We start from the raw sequence: 16,920 nt of genomic DNA on the forward strand, positions 1-16,920 counted from the left end.
TCATGGAACTTTCAAGGATTTATTTGTCAAATTGTATAAAACTTCAAAAATGAAAAATTCACAATCACAAGGATTCAAACATCTGTTAGCATGACCAATAGAATTTATTAAACATAGTATTTACAGTTATTTACATATGTTTCTATGAGGGAATATTAAAATAGACAATATACAATTTAAGATTTCTCATTGAGAGGCATGTAAAAGGAAATAAATTGGACACTGAAAGACTCCTTTAGAGACCAGGATATAAGAGCTGGTTTTCTAATCTTGTAAAGATTTTAAACAAAATACTCTTTTCAAGTTAAGTCACAGATATGGCATTGTAGCAGCAGAGCAAACAACAAATGGCTCTGTGGAGTTAAGACATAATCCAATAAGCACTGCAACGAACTACAATGAAAAGGGATTCATGCAAATTTCTCTGAATGAACGGATGTTGTATAAAGCAGTATATTGGATTGGTAACAAATATTCAATCAGTTAGGTACCCTGTAGTAGGGGGAAAATTCAACTGAGCTAGCATGCAATACCACTCAGTATCAAATCTTAGCAGTAATGGAGATGAACAAGCAGCTAAATCAAACACCATGCTTTTAAAAGAAAATTGTTTGAACATTACACATAAGAAACAACAACAATTTTGGTCCAATAAACATTAGACAAAACAGTTTTACAATTAAAATATCTATTTTTGTACAGGGCTGAACATTAAATATAAGAATATTTACATTTGCACAATATGTATAAAATAAGTTATTTTAAAAAATGAAAACAATATAACATTTTTTTCAAAAAGAAAACTGTACAGTTAACCTATAAATTATGTAAGATGAATACTCTCTCATTCTGAACATTCCCACAAACTTAAAAGTTCTTCCACAGGTTTTTGTTGTTTTTGTATATTTAATAATAAAAACCACAAGTTTTAAATAGCAAGACTTTTTGGTGGACGTACAGCTGCCAGCGCTGTTAAATCTTGAGTAAAAGACTGTCATAGATAGATTTATTGAGGAGATGCTTTTTGAACCCAGAGGCTAAAATAATACCATTTATTAACAAATGGTATTTATATGTGCAACACTGAATGAGATTTGGGGCCATTTCAGAAGGAATACATGGAATATTGATAAAGGCAGTACTGTATTCCGTTTTAGTGCTGTAATTTAAGCATCCCAGAGTCTTGAGCTGTAAAAGCAAGAAATGCTGGCTGTCATATAGGTGTCAATTCAAAGTCATCATTAACATCCACAAGAGGAACATAGAATTCCTGGATTTCATAAATGCTGATTGATTTGTAAGTTGCAGGATCAAGTTCTTGTAGTTTAAGCTGCCATTCCAGTCTCTGAACAGCATTTAAAGCTGCTGCTTCATGTTGCTGCCTCATCAGGAGACATGTCTATTTTAAAAGAAGAAGAGGAGGAAGAGGAAGAAGACGAATCTAGTTACCTCAAGCAAGCTTCTGTATAAACAAACACACTGTACTTCTATTAACCCAAGAACTATTAATTTGGAAATGCCTGATTAAGTTGATTAAAATTGTGAAATGATTTGGGACAGTTCTCATAATTTATTCCAAGATTTATCTACAGATTTATTTTATTTAATTAATTTAACAACAACAACAATAACATACTGATGATACAAGTATTGTATTGTATATTAATTTTTAATAATAGTCCCTTGTGTTCTCTAAAGCAATAGCACTTAGACTTCAATTCTACATGCCCTTACAGGTGGCCCTAGTTTAGCAATTACAATTGGGACTAACAACCTGGTTACTAAATAAAGTGGATTCACATGACCACTATTGTGGTTTCTGGGTTGAAACTGAGAAGGGTAATATCACACTTTTTGGTTTGCCTGCTAACCATTATCTTTGTAATGCTCACTTCAGCACTTATGTAATTAAAAATGCTCCTATCACTGGGGAGGAAGGAATTAGAAGAGAATAAGGAATATTACAAGAAATAGACTTCATAAGCAATGCACTAATGCTGAAAGCTGTGAGTATGCTTGGCAAATGGCTAAATATATTCCCCACTGTGTGCCTCCTTACTCTCTTCTAACCGCTTAATCTCATGTCTTTCTGTTCAGTGAAGAGAAACACAGGAGAGAGATTACCTGTGGAGGAATGACTTAGATATTGACAAGGCAGGAGAAAGAGAGATACCTGGGTATTTCCTCTTTCTTACTTTGCAAACCTGGTTCATGAATATGGAAAGAGTTAACTCTAGTTCAATAGGGCACTGGAAACCAAGGAAAGGTGAGTGGTTAATAATGGGCCTTCACTTAAGGTTCTGTTGCACAGCAACTCCCAAGTGGAGTAGAATAGTGAGGCGGCTTCTCTTGTCTGCTGCTCCTAACAAGTTCCTTTATTCCTTCTTGTCCACACGGGAGATTTGCATTTGCCTCAAAAAGACATCCATTAATTTTTGCATATCTCTTGGCTGGCCCAGGATCTAAAGGGGCCCAAAAGGGCATTTTTATGGCCCCTTTGATATTATGAATTGCACCCAGCTTCAGAAAGAAGGTCCCCACAAGCGGGATTGGCCAATCAGTTTAGGTCATGTTGGCCATCTTTTCTGTTTGGGTGGGGAACGAGGCTATGGAGAAGTTAATTCTGTTAACTCCCATGCAGAGCAAAGCAATTGGAGATGAAGGGATTAAAAAAGCAGGCACACAATGGGAAAAATATCAGCTGTTGCTGAGTGCACAGATGGCTGTCGCACCAGTACATTATTTTGATGTGTATTCCCTTTGTCTGCATGCTTACTCTGTTCTAATCCATTCTTCTCCAATGTCTCTGCTCTGAAAGAAGGAAAAAAAGGGGGGGGGGACTTTAGATACAGGAGAATAAAAGTTGACTGTAATGACAACAAATGTCAATGAGGATACTGTGAAAGTCATAAATAGTTCTAAAGTTATTATTTCAGCACAGTTGTAACTTTGGTTGAGCCAGTGATTGCTAAGCGAGGACTACTTGTATTAATTTCAGTGGGTTTTACTTTGTACCATGTAATTCTGCATATTTTCTACTCTATAAAGTTAATGAGTCTTGTCTTAACATTTCCTTTTAAAAATGCAGAAATACATTTTGCACCCTTTCCACCTCCACCTCCCCAAATAGCATTTATATATGCAAGTTACTCTCTAACATACGGTAATTAAGATTCTAGTGTATGATCCCAAAGAACAGGAATGAAAAATTGAAGTCTTTTAGTGTGCCCTATCGGCCACATTTTTGCTTTGTCATCACTGAATTACACTGGAAATATGCAAAATATCTATGGCTGAAGCATTTCCTTTATAGAATATCCTGATCTGACATAGAATTAACTGTTCCCACCTCAAAATTGGACATTGTAAACTAGATAGCTTCTGGACATTGGGTCAGAATTGCATTCCAAAGTCTAAACAAGACAATCCACAGATAAAACATTTTGTCTCTGAAATGTTCTGTGCATCTTTAGATTGCAAACATAATTATAGGATTGGTATAGATTCACTCATAAGAATTGCTTAATTTGGATATTTGTTTTAGCTATTATAGCTATTAACATCCCGTTTTGCTTTTGGCACACTAGCTTGTCTTATACATAGCCTAACATTTTAGTATATTATTTCATTCAAATAGGGTCCTGTTTAAATTAGGAGGAAATTTAACTTCCACTGAAACAGAAGTGGTTGAATGTATTTGCATTTGTCTTGACTGTGTACTTGGAAAAGTGTATAAATAATATGTGAGTTAGAATTCTGCTATACTCTAAAGCAGGGGTCTCCAACATGTCTAATGACTTACTAGACATTTTTAATGGAAAAATATTTTGGGAGAAGTTCAATGAAGATACTTACCTTTAATTTGTCAAATTTGTCATCCACGTCCTGTAACCATGACATAAATTGCCTTGCATTAAATCGGTCTCTAACTGATGCTTTACTGTCATCAGTCTGTAAATTAAACATTAAAATAGTACCTGTTAATTATAGGCTAATCTCTACTCATTTCCATGCTATACAATGTCTTTAATAGATCTATATGTTTAATGATAACTACAGTTTGTAAAGGTAATATTATTCTTAGGGAAAAAGTTATTTCAATTTAGTGGAAGAATTAAAATTTTAACATGTGATTTGCTAGACAGTCCAGAGAAATCTTTATTGCACAATCTCTTTTCCACTATAGGTGGTCCTCCCTTAAACCTCACAACTGCGATTGTCACCTCTTACTTAAGTGATGCAATCATTAAACAAAACTTCACCTGAATACACTGGGTTTATGCCAAAAGTTCTGCAGCCCTTGTTATGCAAATCACCTATGGACATGAAGTGAGACATCATGTGATTACAATTGCCAGTTTTACTGCTAGCCTCTCTATTGGCTTTGTTTATTGGAAGCCAGATGTGATGTTTGCAAAAGTGATGCTGTGATGGTGTAAATCTGCACCTGATATGAAGCACCCAATTGTTAATCAACTTGTATCTTTTTATAGTCCCCTACAGTGTGTCTTCTTCCTATGCTATGTCTTTAATAATATAGTTTTAATTCAGCAATACAGCTGCATTGTAGGCTCTATTGATACTCTTCTGACAATTCATAAAACATCTGTAATTTTTTTCTATTGCCTACAGCCTCTAGGCTTTAAGTCATAGGCAAATGTAAAGAAATTTTACATTAGTATCACAATGCCTTCTTAGTAGAATAAATGAATAAATATAAATAGAAAGCATTTTGGAAATTTGGAAAATGTATACCAGTAACATGAAGCATTTAAACATAATTGCAATGTTCACCATTTTACAGCAATATTTATAACCATTTGCTTAGAAAATCAACAGCGATTATGGTAAGATTTAATCATTCTAAATATCCGTGGCCATCATTTGTAAGATAAATATAAAATGGAGAAAATCTTTAGGGCATATAAATAAGAACTTAAGGAGAGGTGTGGCTGATCAAACAAAAGGTCTATCCAACCCACAATGTTTCAATGAAGTTTAAGGTGTCACAAAAGCAATGGTTCTCCCACTTCTCATTTGTTAAAAAAAACCCCACAGTCAAACACATATTCCTTTTTTTTTAAAAAACCTAACAATGTATATTTTTCAAGAATTTTTACTGACCCCTTGTTATAGTGTTGAAGCCATTACTGATTATATTTCATATTATCAAATTCTTTAACTATGTACTGCCTTAAAAGCATTTTTCCTCTTTCTTGAATAAAGCTGAAGAACCATAAACGGTGTTATAAAATATACGGTACATATGATTTTGAAGAACTATATTATTGGGTATCATTGTATTTTTTTTATAATTTTACATAAGGAATGACAAAATTAACTATAAAAGCATTGTCCATTACGATAACGAATGCAGTCCCTTCCCAAAACTGAGGATCAACACTACAGAAGCCCCCTAAAATAGCATGCTGCACTCCAGAAATTCAGTGGAACAAGATTAGATCTTCACTGTTTTTCAAAAAGCTGAGAAAAGGGTACAACCTGCTCTCATGGGCTATCCTCAGTATAGCTATACATCTCTACTCCTCAAAGGGCAAATGATGCTGGTATGGTACTGGCTGAGGGCCTGGAGGTGTAAGGGTCTGGAACTATGGATGGGAAGAAACTAGCCTTGATCCAACCCTGGCAAGGTAGAGTGGCTTTACCTTTTTGATTTCCAGGTGTTATATCACCTTTGACTCTGGATGGGGAAGCACTTCCCTGGACTGAGTTGGTATGCAATTTGGGGGTCGTCCTACACTCACAGAACTTGCTTTATCTCCACAACATCTGGGAGGCTTTGCTCTTGGTCATTCATGTCTTGGTCACTTCTGCTTGAATTACTGCAATGAGCTTTATATATATTGAAGAACTTATGGAAATGACAACTACTACAGAATGTGGTGTCTTCCATAACACACAGTTAGTTAGTTAGTTAGTTAGTTAGTTAGTTAGTTAGTTAGTTAGTTAGTTAGTAGATTTGTATGGCGCCCCTCTCTGCAGACTCGGGGCGGCTCACAACAACAATGAAACAATGTACAACAAATCTAATAATTTAAAAATCACTAAAAAACCCTTATTAAAAGCAAACATACACATGCATAAACTGTATAGGCCCAGGGGAGATGTCTCAATTCCCCCATGCCTGATGGCAAAGGTAGGTTTTAAGGAGTTTACAAAAGGCAAGGAGGGTGGGGGCAGTTCTAATCTCTGGGGGGAGCTGGTTCCAGAGGGTCAGGGCCGCCACAGAGAAGGCTCTTCCCCTGGGTCCCGCCAAACGACATTGTTTAGTCGACGGGACCCGGAGAAGGCCAACTCTGTGGGACCTAACTGGTCACTGGGATTCGTGCGGCAGAAGGCGGTCCTGAAGATATTCTGGTCCGATGACATGAAGGGCTTTATAGGTCATAACCAACACTTTGAATTGTGACCAGAATTGTGGCCGCAACTGGTGCACCAGGCGAACCTGGGCAAACGCCCCCCTCGCCACAGCTGAAAGATGGTTCTCTAATGTGAGCTGTGGATCGAGGAGGACACACAAGTTGCGGAGCCTCTCTGAGGGGGTCAATGATTCCCCCACCCCAGGGTTATGGACAGATGGAATTGTCCCTGAGAGACAAAACCCACAGCCACTCCATCTTATCAGGGTTGATTTTGAGTCTGTTGACACCCATCCAGACCCTAACAGCCTCCAGGCACTGGCACATCACTTCCACTGCTTCGTTGACTGTATGCTGCCAGGTTCATCCACATTACAACCCTGTTGTGCGAGGTGCACATTGTCTTTCAATTTCCTTCTAGGTGCAATTCAAAATGCTGGTTATGACCTTTGAAGTCCAAATGGCACAATGTTAAATTATTTGTGGGACTGTTCTTGCTAAGAACACATGCCTGTGCTACCACAGTAATGGTGAACCTATGATATGCATGCCACAGGAAGCATGCGGAACCATATCTGGGGGCATGCAAGGAGTTGCCCTATGTCAGATCCAGCATGCATGCGCCCATTGGCCAGCTGATTTGTGGGCTTTTCGACCATTTTTGCTTTTCCCAGGCTTCAGGAAATCCTCCTGAACCCTAGGGGCGGTGAAAAATGGCCCAACAGGAAGCTGGGATACGGCCGTTTTTCACCTTCCCCAGGCTTCAGGAAAGCCTCATTTCTGAACTTCCGGTTGGCCCATTGGACCATTTTTTGTCACCCCCCAAGCTTTAGAGGTTTTCCTAAACCCTAGGGACGGCGAAAAATGACCAAATGGACCTACCAGAAGTTCGGAAGCTTCAGTGAGGCTTGTGCATATGCATGGGGAAGCACATGGGGAGTTATGTACATGTGTGTGGGGACAGAGTGGTGCTTGTACACATGTGTGAGGGAGGGCATTGCATTATGGATGTGGGAACATGCACGCTATTGCCCATGCGCGCACCCTATTGGCACCTGAGCCAAAAAGGTTTGCCAACACTGTCCTACCAGAACAGATCGGTTGGGCAGGCTACTAGTTCCTTCCCTTTAAATGTTGCCATTTTATTGGACCTAGGAAATATGCCTTTTCCGTGGAAGCTTAATGCCAATGGAACACAATCTCCATGGTTCAGCAGCCCCCATCCTTTTAACCTTTCAAAAAACACTGGCTTTCTTCCCAAGTTCTAGGATACAGAGAGGTTGATGGGATAAACCTGTTGTGGTCTGAATGAGAATGAATGCTAATATTTTTGTTTTAATGTATTTATTTTATTGTAGATAGATATTGTTTCAATTTAAAGTGCACCACCCATAGGTAGGCTCGAGATGAACAGCTATAAAAATATTATAAACAAACACACAAACATATACATTTACACATACTATAATTGTGTCCTTCTAGAGAAGGTATAATTGCAATTTGCATACCAGCTTATGCTGGCAAAACTGCCTTTTTAACTATAGCCTATACCTGCCGTTCTAGCAGGACCCCCCAAATCACAAATCTTTTGTTTCATAGGCACTGCCTATCCATCAAAAAACACTACTACCAGTAGTTATCAACAGATAATTCAAGACAAACAAACCTCAGAAAAGAACACAAAGCATACAACTTCTCTTTTATTTACAATTAACTGCATGGATATAAACTTATATTCACAATGAGTCAATAATTTTCCTTTTATCATATTTCTTCAAACAACTTTTTTACCTGTGTATCAAGAGGCACGTTATATACTTCAGCATCCAGGAGTACTGTACATGCACTAAAAGGCAAAGTCTGATTTGCTAAAGTTCTTGCTGCTCGATAGTGGACTCGCAGTACTTCTTGCTCATTGGAAACAATAAGTTTTTCCTAATTAAATTAAAAGACATACAATTTAGCTAAATCATATAATATTTTATTAACTCAAGGATACACCTTAGCACTCTGAAAAACTATTTTTTCTCTATGCTTATTAAGGAATCCTGTTAAAAATATACAATACAGTATATTTTAAAATTCCCTTGAAAAAATGGAAATATTTAGTTCTGAATCAACTAACTTAATAATATAATTTCTGATATAATTTTCATTTAAAAAATGAAAACCTCTTAAAAGTGGTGATCAGTCAGTAGACTTGATTACATTCTTACCCTTTCAATACTGTGTTGTAAACGAAGTTTCATCCTTACAACTTCTTGCTGTCTAAAGAGTTCCTTCAGTGGATCACACAGTGATGGTGGTGGTGTGATCTGTGAAAGAAATATCACTTTGATATAAATCTGCAAAATATATATATTCTGAATATGCAAAACATAAATTTGATGGGAGGTAAAAAAATGAAATGCTGGGACCTATGTTTGGGCTTAATGTAAGGCTTGGTTGTAGTAAAATTGATCATACAAGGTTTATTCTAAATATCTGCAATCTTGCATCACCTATCCATTAGGCTCCCAAGAGTGTCATCAAAAATATACACCAGAAGATATGTATATATACATATACATCATACACACACAAACACTCTTTCTAACACAAATCATTGTCACATAGAAAAACACACATGTTCTCATATGTGCTCCCTATTCTTTTTTCTGAAAAATAGTAAGAAGCAACCTAAAAGACAAAATAAAGGCTGAAAAGAACAAGGAAGAAGATGTTCTCCAAGATTTGCAGCTGACATATCTCGGTTGTAGCTAGGGGGACATTTGCACAGATTCGCCTAGTGCACAAATTGCGACCCTATTTGGATCAGAAGTCTCTTCTTACAGTCACTCATGCCGTTATCATCTCATGGCTTGATTACTGCAACCTGCTCTACATGGGGCTCCCCTTGAAAAGCATTTGGAGGCTACAACTGGTCCAGAACGCAGCCACACAAGCAGTTGTGGGTATACCCAGGTACACCCACATTACACCAACACTCTGTGAGCTGCACTGGCTCCCAATCAGTCTCTGGATGCAATTTAATGTATTGGTTATCACGTATAAAGCCCTACATGGCTTAGGACCAGACTATTTACGGGACCACTTTTTGCTGCATAGCTCCCAGTTACCGATAAGGGCCCACAGGGTTGGCCATCTCCAGGTCCTTCGGCTAGACAATATCAGTTGGCGGGGATGTGTGGGAGGGCCTTCTCTATGATAGCACCGGTTCTCTGGAACCAGCTGCTCCCAGAGGTCCATAATGCCCTCAACTTACTGGCCTTCCCGAAAGCTGCAAAAACCTTGCTCTGTTGGCAGGCCTGGGGCCGTTGAGCAATATGGTACCATCTAGATCTGGAAAAAAAAGATATGAATGACTTCTATTTTCTTTTTTTTCCTCTGGGCTTTTAACTGTTTTATTCTGTTTTTAGATGTTGTACACTGCCCAGAATTCGGAAGGAGTTGGGCGGCCTATAAATTAGACAGTCAGAAAAACAAATAAATAAGAAGAAAAAGAAAGAGAAAGAGAAAGGGGAGGAACAAAACCACCTGGAGATCAGAGAGAATGGGAAAAGATAACTGAACAAGAAAGCAAACCCTCATTTAGACATATATTATAAAAAGAGTTAAAATTTCTTTGATTAAACACACTCAAGTAATTGCTAATTTTTAATTTGCAGTTTTCAACAGTGAAGTTTGCTATTATCTGCCTCCCCAGCTTCTTGTTTTCTCCTATTTCTTTTTATCAGGCTGTCTTCATAGATATTTAGGGGGAAGTTGTATATCTATGAATTGATATAGGATAAATAAGATGATTTTTCACCAAACTACCACATTAATACATGATCACTAAGCCAAATTGCATCCATTTCTGATGAGCTATTCTCACTATGCACAGGAGTTTATGTAATTTAAAAAATGGAGGAATGTACTTGAGCAGGAATTGTCAGCCCAGGAGCATCTCCAAGTTGCAGAACACCTCTGAGCAGAGGAATGCAACCGTATTCAAAACTAAATATTACCTTGGAATAATTTAGTCAAAGGTCCAAAGTCAACCAGTTTCGAAAAGATTCAATCTAAGTCTGTTCCTCTCCATCCAGACTCTGAATTCTCCAAATACATGATTTCTCCTGTATCACCTGTCTGATGAGGAGCCAAGATATCTAACTTATATAAATCAGTTGGTTGTACCATGTGTAGGTTTTTCATGATGCACTCAAGATATCTTTTTAAAAATCTTAAAAATCTTAAAAATTGTTAAAATCTTTACTTGCATAATATGCATTTTGCATTTGTTGTAGGAGCAAATACATGAGTAAAACATGATTATGTCTGCATATTCTGACTGAGCATATCAGCAAGATAAACACTGATATTGTTAACTTACAATGAAGTGGAGTTTTGAAAACAACCACTAAGAGCCAACAATTAATTCTGTAGTAACTCAAATTGCTAGTTACTTACTGTTGGAATGCATATCTTGCTCAGGGGATTGCCATCTAGGAGGTATGATCCATTGAAGGTTACGTATTCATCATAATACTGGGGTGCTTGAGGAATAACGCTACATAGTAATTTACGTCTCTCTTCTATTTTCTTTCTTATATGCAAATATTCAAAATATGGATTTGCTCTCTCTGTACTGTATGGCTGAATCTCTTCTAATTTTAGTGAGTCTACAACAGCTGCTAGAGACTGATGAGTTTTTTCTTTCGCTTGCATTAAAGATGCATTTATTTGAACAGGCTGGGGAATACGTGACAGCTTTCTTTTACGTGGATGATGTGGCTGAGCATCATCTTCTTCAGTTAATCTAATCCGTCCTTTCAAAGAGGCCAGTGAATCAAAATCTCTTTCTGAGATCTGGGAGCAACTAGAAAGGTTCTGCTTACTTTGATTAGCAAGGATATTTGCTCTATTCCTCGTAATTCTTTGAGGAATTTCATAGTGTTGTGCTTTGGGATCTTCAACAGCTTCTTCCAATTCTAATTTAATAATTGGATTAAATTTATGTACTTCGTGTCCAGTTAACTGTGCATGGCTTTCCAAATTAGGTGGTAGGAACTGTTGCCTTTCTTCCATTGAATTGTTTTCTGCACTGTCCATATTAAAAAAATTTCTATTGTACTCATTTGTAATTCCTTTCAGTGTTCTACCATTTAGATCTTGAAGATCTAGGTCATTTTTATTACCAGCCATATGGGCTGAACAGATGTCAATGGAATGGGCTTTTTCACCTTGGAACTGAATGTCAATTACGCTATTATCAAGTTCTTCAGCTTGTGATGTTTTATAAATGAGTTTACTAACTGCAGATGGATTTGCACTGGAGTGTAAACGAGGATTATTTGCAGTAAGATCCCTTTCAAAATTTTGTGAAATATCTTTAGTAACATTTTCAGGATAAACTGTGATAAGCATATCTGTTTTTTTGTTGTTTGACAAGACACTTTTTTCTATCTTTTTTTTGCTGGCAGCATCTATGTCTAATATTGAATTGCTGGGTTGAATGGAACTTTGTGGGTTCTTAATCAGAAGCTCTTGGCTGTTTGTATCTGACAAAGCTACATGCTTTGACATATAAATTGTATCTGTGCTTGGCTGAATCTGAGAAGGGCAACATGACTGAACAGACAAAAGATCTTGCATTTCCTGGGATGTAGGATTTGATACATTTTCAGCATGATGATAAAAAGATTCAGAACTTTTCTGCTCTTTCATAGTTTTATTTTCAAAATTAGTTATGGCTGAGGCATTTGTTGCATCAAGCTCGCAGCCTGAATAATTTGAACAGGAACACTCACTATTTGCATCCCATGTTTTACTTGATGGAGTCGTATTATTATGTTCTAAATATGTATGACTTTCTCCTGAAAGGCTTGAAGGAGCAATGTTTTTACCAACTGCATCTAATGCATTAGGTTTATGAACAGGTCTACTTGGGGATAAAGCAGAACTTGAACACAAGTTGGTCAGTCCATTCTGGGAATCCTTTTCAAGCAAATTGCAACATTCATGTTTAGAAAAAGAATTATAACTTTGAACTGAGAGCAAAGTATTGTGATTACTTTCTTCTGGTACACGGGACTGTTTTGTATTTTCATAAACAGCCGGCATACTGCATCTCCGCACTTCCACAACTGGTCTGCAATCATTTATAACAAATTTTACATCTTCGACTGATGCTGATCTAATATAAGCTGGAGGAAGTCTGTTTAAAGTAGGTGCTTTATTGCGCTCTGGCAACTCTGACAAACTATCATTTTCATAGTTTGCGGGTGATTTGGCACTAGGCAAAAATGGTGAATGTGAAAAAGACATCTGAGAATCAGATCCTTCAAGCATAAAATCTGAATCATACTCAACAACAGGTCTTGGAGGAGTTACTGTAGTATGACAAGAATCCTCTGAGCTAGCAATTGAAATCATGGATACTGATCTGGAGGTTAGTCCAGTTTTTTCACTTTCTGATCTAGGAGACCTACTTAAGCTACTGTCCAATGCTAGGGATGGTTTTCCACTAGAATTTTTTATATCAACTGACATTGATCTACTGCTGGTAGCATCTTTTAGCTGCTTATCTTTCCCAGAAGCATCTGATAACTCCGAGCTTTTTGAACGAATGAGTTCTTTGTTCTTTGATTCAGTAAGCGAATATTTTATTTTATCCTTATCTTTTATTTTATTAAGTTCGGTACAGGATCGATTCTTTAATCTTTCTTTTTCCTTCTGTTTTATTTTTTCTTTGTGTTTTCTATGCCACTGTTCAATTTCCAGATCTTTAAGACTAAGCATTCTTTCAAAGCTTGTCTGCATCAAGTCATCATTTAATAATCTCTTTTCTTTAGGTCGAGTATCCTTAGATACCGGTAATGGTTTAGATTTAAGCTTTTCAGTTTCAGGTTTCAATTTAGATACATTATTTTGTTGCATTTTATCTTTATATTTGTCACGCTCTTTGTATCTGTCAATATCTTTATCTTTTTTATCCTTCTCTCTTCCATCAGGAGTTTTCAGTAATTCATCCTTTGGCTTTTCTTTTAAGAATAAAGTTTTTTCACTACTGCATTTTTTCTCTTCTGCGGTTTGCTTCATGTTTGTAATTACTGAACTATCACGTTCTTTCAGTTTCTCTTTTTTTTCCATTTCTTTTTCTTTGTTTCTATTCTTTTCCATTTTAGAATATTCACTATCCTTTTCAGAACTCTTGCATTTCTTATCATTGCTGGTTTTTTCTTTAGATTCTGAAAAGTATCTATCATTTTTTTCTTTATCGTGCTTCTTTTCAAATCTTTCCTTGATTTTTTCTTTGTCATCAAGCTTTTTAATAGTATTGAAGCTTTTTAACTTATCATGTTCTTTGTTTGCTTTTTCTACCTGCTGAATGTACATCTTTTCCTTTTCTTTTATTTTTTCATTATTTTCAAGAGAATCTGATTTATCCTTTTCTGCTTTGTGTTCACATTTTACTTTTTTCTCTTTCTCTGTATTTTTTCTTTCTATTTTTTCAATAGAAGTGTTTCGCTTTTCATGTTTTTCTCTATGATCCTTTTTTTCTTGTTTATCAACGTCCTCCTTCTCTATTACAGTTATACTTGTTGACATATCCCTAACACCTACACCAAAAAAATCTGCTTCTTTATCAACAAATATGTTATGTTCTTTTGTTTTCTCTTCCTTATCATTTTCTTTTTTAGTTTTTTCTCTTTCTTTTTCTTCTCTAAAATTTTTATCTTTTTGAAAGCTTCTCTCTTTCACATATTTGTCTTCTTTAATTAAGATCTTTTCCAATTTAGATTTCTTCTCTGACATTTGAGGGTCATGGTCTACAGCTGACACATCTTCTGCCTCATCACTTTTGAAAAAATTTTCTTTCCAAAATTCTCTATCAAACTCAACATTCCTCTGGACATCTTTGGAATTCTCCTTATGCTTATATCTTTCTTTCTCTCCATCCTGTTCCTTTTTATGCTTATCCTTATCCTTTTCTTTATGCTTCAATTTATGCTTTTTAAGCATTTTCCCCTCCTTGTCAGTCCTTTTCATCATAGTGTCAGAATTTTCAAAGACTGGACTGTTATCTTCATCTTTGGACTGTTTAGGACTGGATTTCTCACTCAATTCTAAAATAAATTCTTTCTGATGCTTACTTTTGTCTCTGTTCTTATAAGACTTACTACTAGAATTTTCTAAAGGAAAATCAGTATCTGCATTATGGTCATATCGAATTAATTCAGATTGTGAAGTTACCTCTGATCCTTCTGGAGATAAACAAATTTTAACATTTTCTTGCTTAAGTGTTGAAGACTGTTTTTCATTAGTACCACATGGATGTTTAGGGGATCTACTAGGAGTAATATGGAGTAAGGACAAAGAAGAATCCTCCTTCGGACTAAATGTTTTTCGGAAATTATCATCTTCTTTGCTTTTGTCTAACGATTCTAACAGAGTAACACCTAGGTTTGTCAATCTGGAATGATCTTTTTCCTGTTTTAATTGCTGATTTTCTTTATTTTTGCTTTGATTTTTTACTTTTCTTTTAACTTTTCCTTTTTGTTTATATTCATTATAAGCATATTCTTTTTTAGTCTTTGCATCAGAAATTGAAATTTCTGTAACAGTACATGAAGGAGATATTATTTTTTTGTCTTGAACAATGTCTTCATCTGAACTTTCGGAACTTGAATACAGGACTCTGGAAGGTTTCTGTTTTTTATTTTTAAATGATTTTGGAAATGATAGTTTTTCCTGTGTAAGAAATAAGTTACTTTGTTCTGTTTCAGATATATCTTCTTTTCTCAGATCTTTCCGTGGAATGTGTCTATCATCTATACTTTTCTTAACTTCTTCTTCATCATCTTTGAATTCATATTCATCAAGAGCTGATGAAAGAGATGTTTTATTAGAAACATGTTTGTTGTCATTAGCGAAAGATTCTTTCTCTGTCTCAGAATCCATATTGCCTTCTATGCTGGAAGGATTTACAGATGGTGCTTCATCAAGATCTGGAATAAAAAAACAGGTTGTCACTATGTTCATTCCTTTACTATTAATGGCAATAAATCTTATATATTTGTCATGTTTTTTTACTAGCTCAAATTATTGATAAGTATAAACTGCAAATTCAATATATATATATATATATATATATATATACACACACATATATATATATATATATATATATATATATATATATATATATATATTGTGCTATTTAAGATTTTTAATTCATTTTAATTATTATGAATTATTATGTTATTTTCTTACTATGCATTATTTATTATATTTATGTTCTTCCCCCCACCCTTACCTTAGATGTCCTATTTTATGCTTTTTCATGCCACAAGCTTAATTACAATATATTGTTATACAATAACAATGATAATGCTATATATACACACTAAAAATAAAAAAAAAATCTGAAATAACTGGAACAACAAGAGGCCCAAAAAGATTTTTTTATTGCACTATAATACTGTTACTACAATATCTCCAATTCTGCTTCAATGGCAAAAGCTAGATTCTATAGGTGTAAGAACCTCCTCCCTTGGAATAATTATATATTTTACAAAATTAAAATATGTCTTATTACTTCCATGTCAAGAAGGTTACTTTTCAAAGATACTTGAAATAATTAAGCAAACCTATTTTATCCATTCCTATCTTTAAACACAGCAGTTGAAAAAAACACACATACATTTTCTTTAATTTAATGGATTAACAAAATATTTCCAAGTTCATATTTACAATGTTTATTAATAAATTTTACATGTACAGTGATCCCCCGTTTATTGCGTCCCCAACCATTGCGAACAGGGTACTTCGCGATTTTTCAACCCGGAAGTCAAAATACCATCTACGCATGCGTGCCCGTTTTTTCTATGGGCACGCATGCGTAGATGGCAACCGGGAGATCAGCTGCTGGGCGGCTTCCCTGGGTCTTCCCCCTCTTGCTGGTGTCAGCGAGGAGTTTCCCCACCGCCCACGCAAACTCCTCGCTGCCGCCCGCCCTTCGCCCGCCCACGCCGTTCATTCTCGCCGCTTTCAAGCTGAGTCCTGAAGCGAATTCGCTCCAGGACTCAGCTCGAAAGCGCCGAGAGCCAGCGTGGACAAGCCGTTCGCTGGCGCTGGCTATCGGCGCTTTTGAGCTGAGTCCGGAAGCGAATTCGCTCCCGGACTCAGCTCGAAAGCGCCGAGAGCCAGCGTGGACAAGCCGTTCCTTGGCGCTGGCTATCGGCGCTTTTGAGCTGAGTCCGGAAGCGAATTCGCTCCCGGACTCAGCTCGAAAGCGCCGAGAGCCAGCGCCCCCCGGACCCCCAACCCGGGTTTGGGGGGCTGCTAGGAAGCCCTCCATGCCGGCGGCAAACAGCCGCGCCGCCCCCAATCTTCGGCTCCTCGCTAGCGCTGTGGGAGTAAAAACACCATCTGCACATGCGCAGATGGTGTTTTTACTTCCGCAGCGCTACTTCGCGAAAACCCGCTCGTTGCGGGGGGTCCTGGAACGGAACCCTCGCAACGAGAGGGGGATCACTGTATACCACTTTCAATT

At 36.7% G+C, this 16,920-nt stretch overlaps 1 protein-coding gene across 4 annotated transcripts in view; it reads right to left on the minus strand.

Moving 5' to 3' along the window:
• Positions 1-16,920, minus strand: part of ANKRD12 (ankyrin repeat domain 12) — a 65,287-nt gene continuing 48,367 nt past the window's right edge. For all 4 annotated transcript variants that reach the window (XM_070747542.1, XM_070747544.1, XM_070747541.1 and 1 more), the window contains 5 exons: positions 10,833-15,373; positions 8,597-8,695; positions 8,172-8,315; positions 3,856-3,951; positions 1-1,399 (listed from right to left, as the gene is read on the minus strand). In XM_070747542.1, the coding sequence (XP_070603643.1) occupies positions 1,214-1,399; positions 3,856-3,951; positions 8,172-8,315; positions 8,597-8,695; positions 10,833-15,373 (5,066 nt within the window). In that variant the 3' untranslated portion in view covers positions 1-1,213. The remainder of the gene's footprint in view (positions 1,400-3,855; positions 3,952-8,171; positions 8,316-8,596; positions 8,696-10,832; positions 15,374-16,920) is intronic.

The sequence above is a fragment of the Erythrolamprus reginae genome, chromosome 3 (genome assembly GCF_031021105.1).
Source record: "Erythrolamprus reginae isolate rEryReg1 chromosome 3, rEryReg1.hap1, whole genome shotgun sequence".
Lineage (NCBI taxonomy): Eukaryota > Metazoa > Chordata > Lepidosauria > Squamata > Dipsadidae > Erythrolamprus > Erythrolamprus reginae.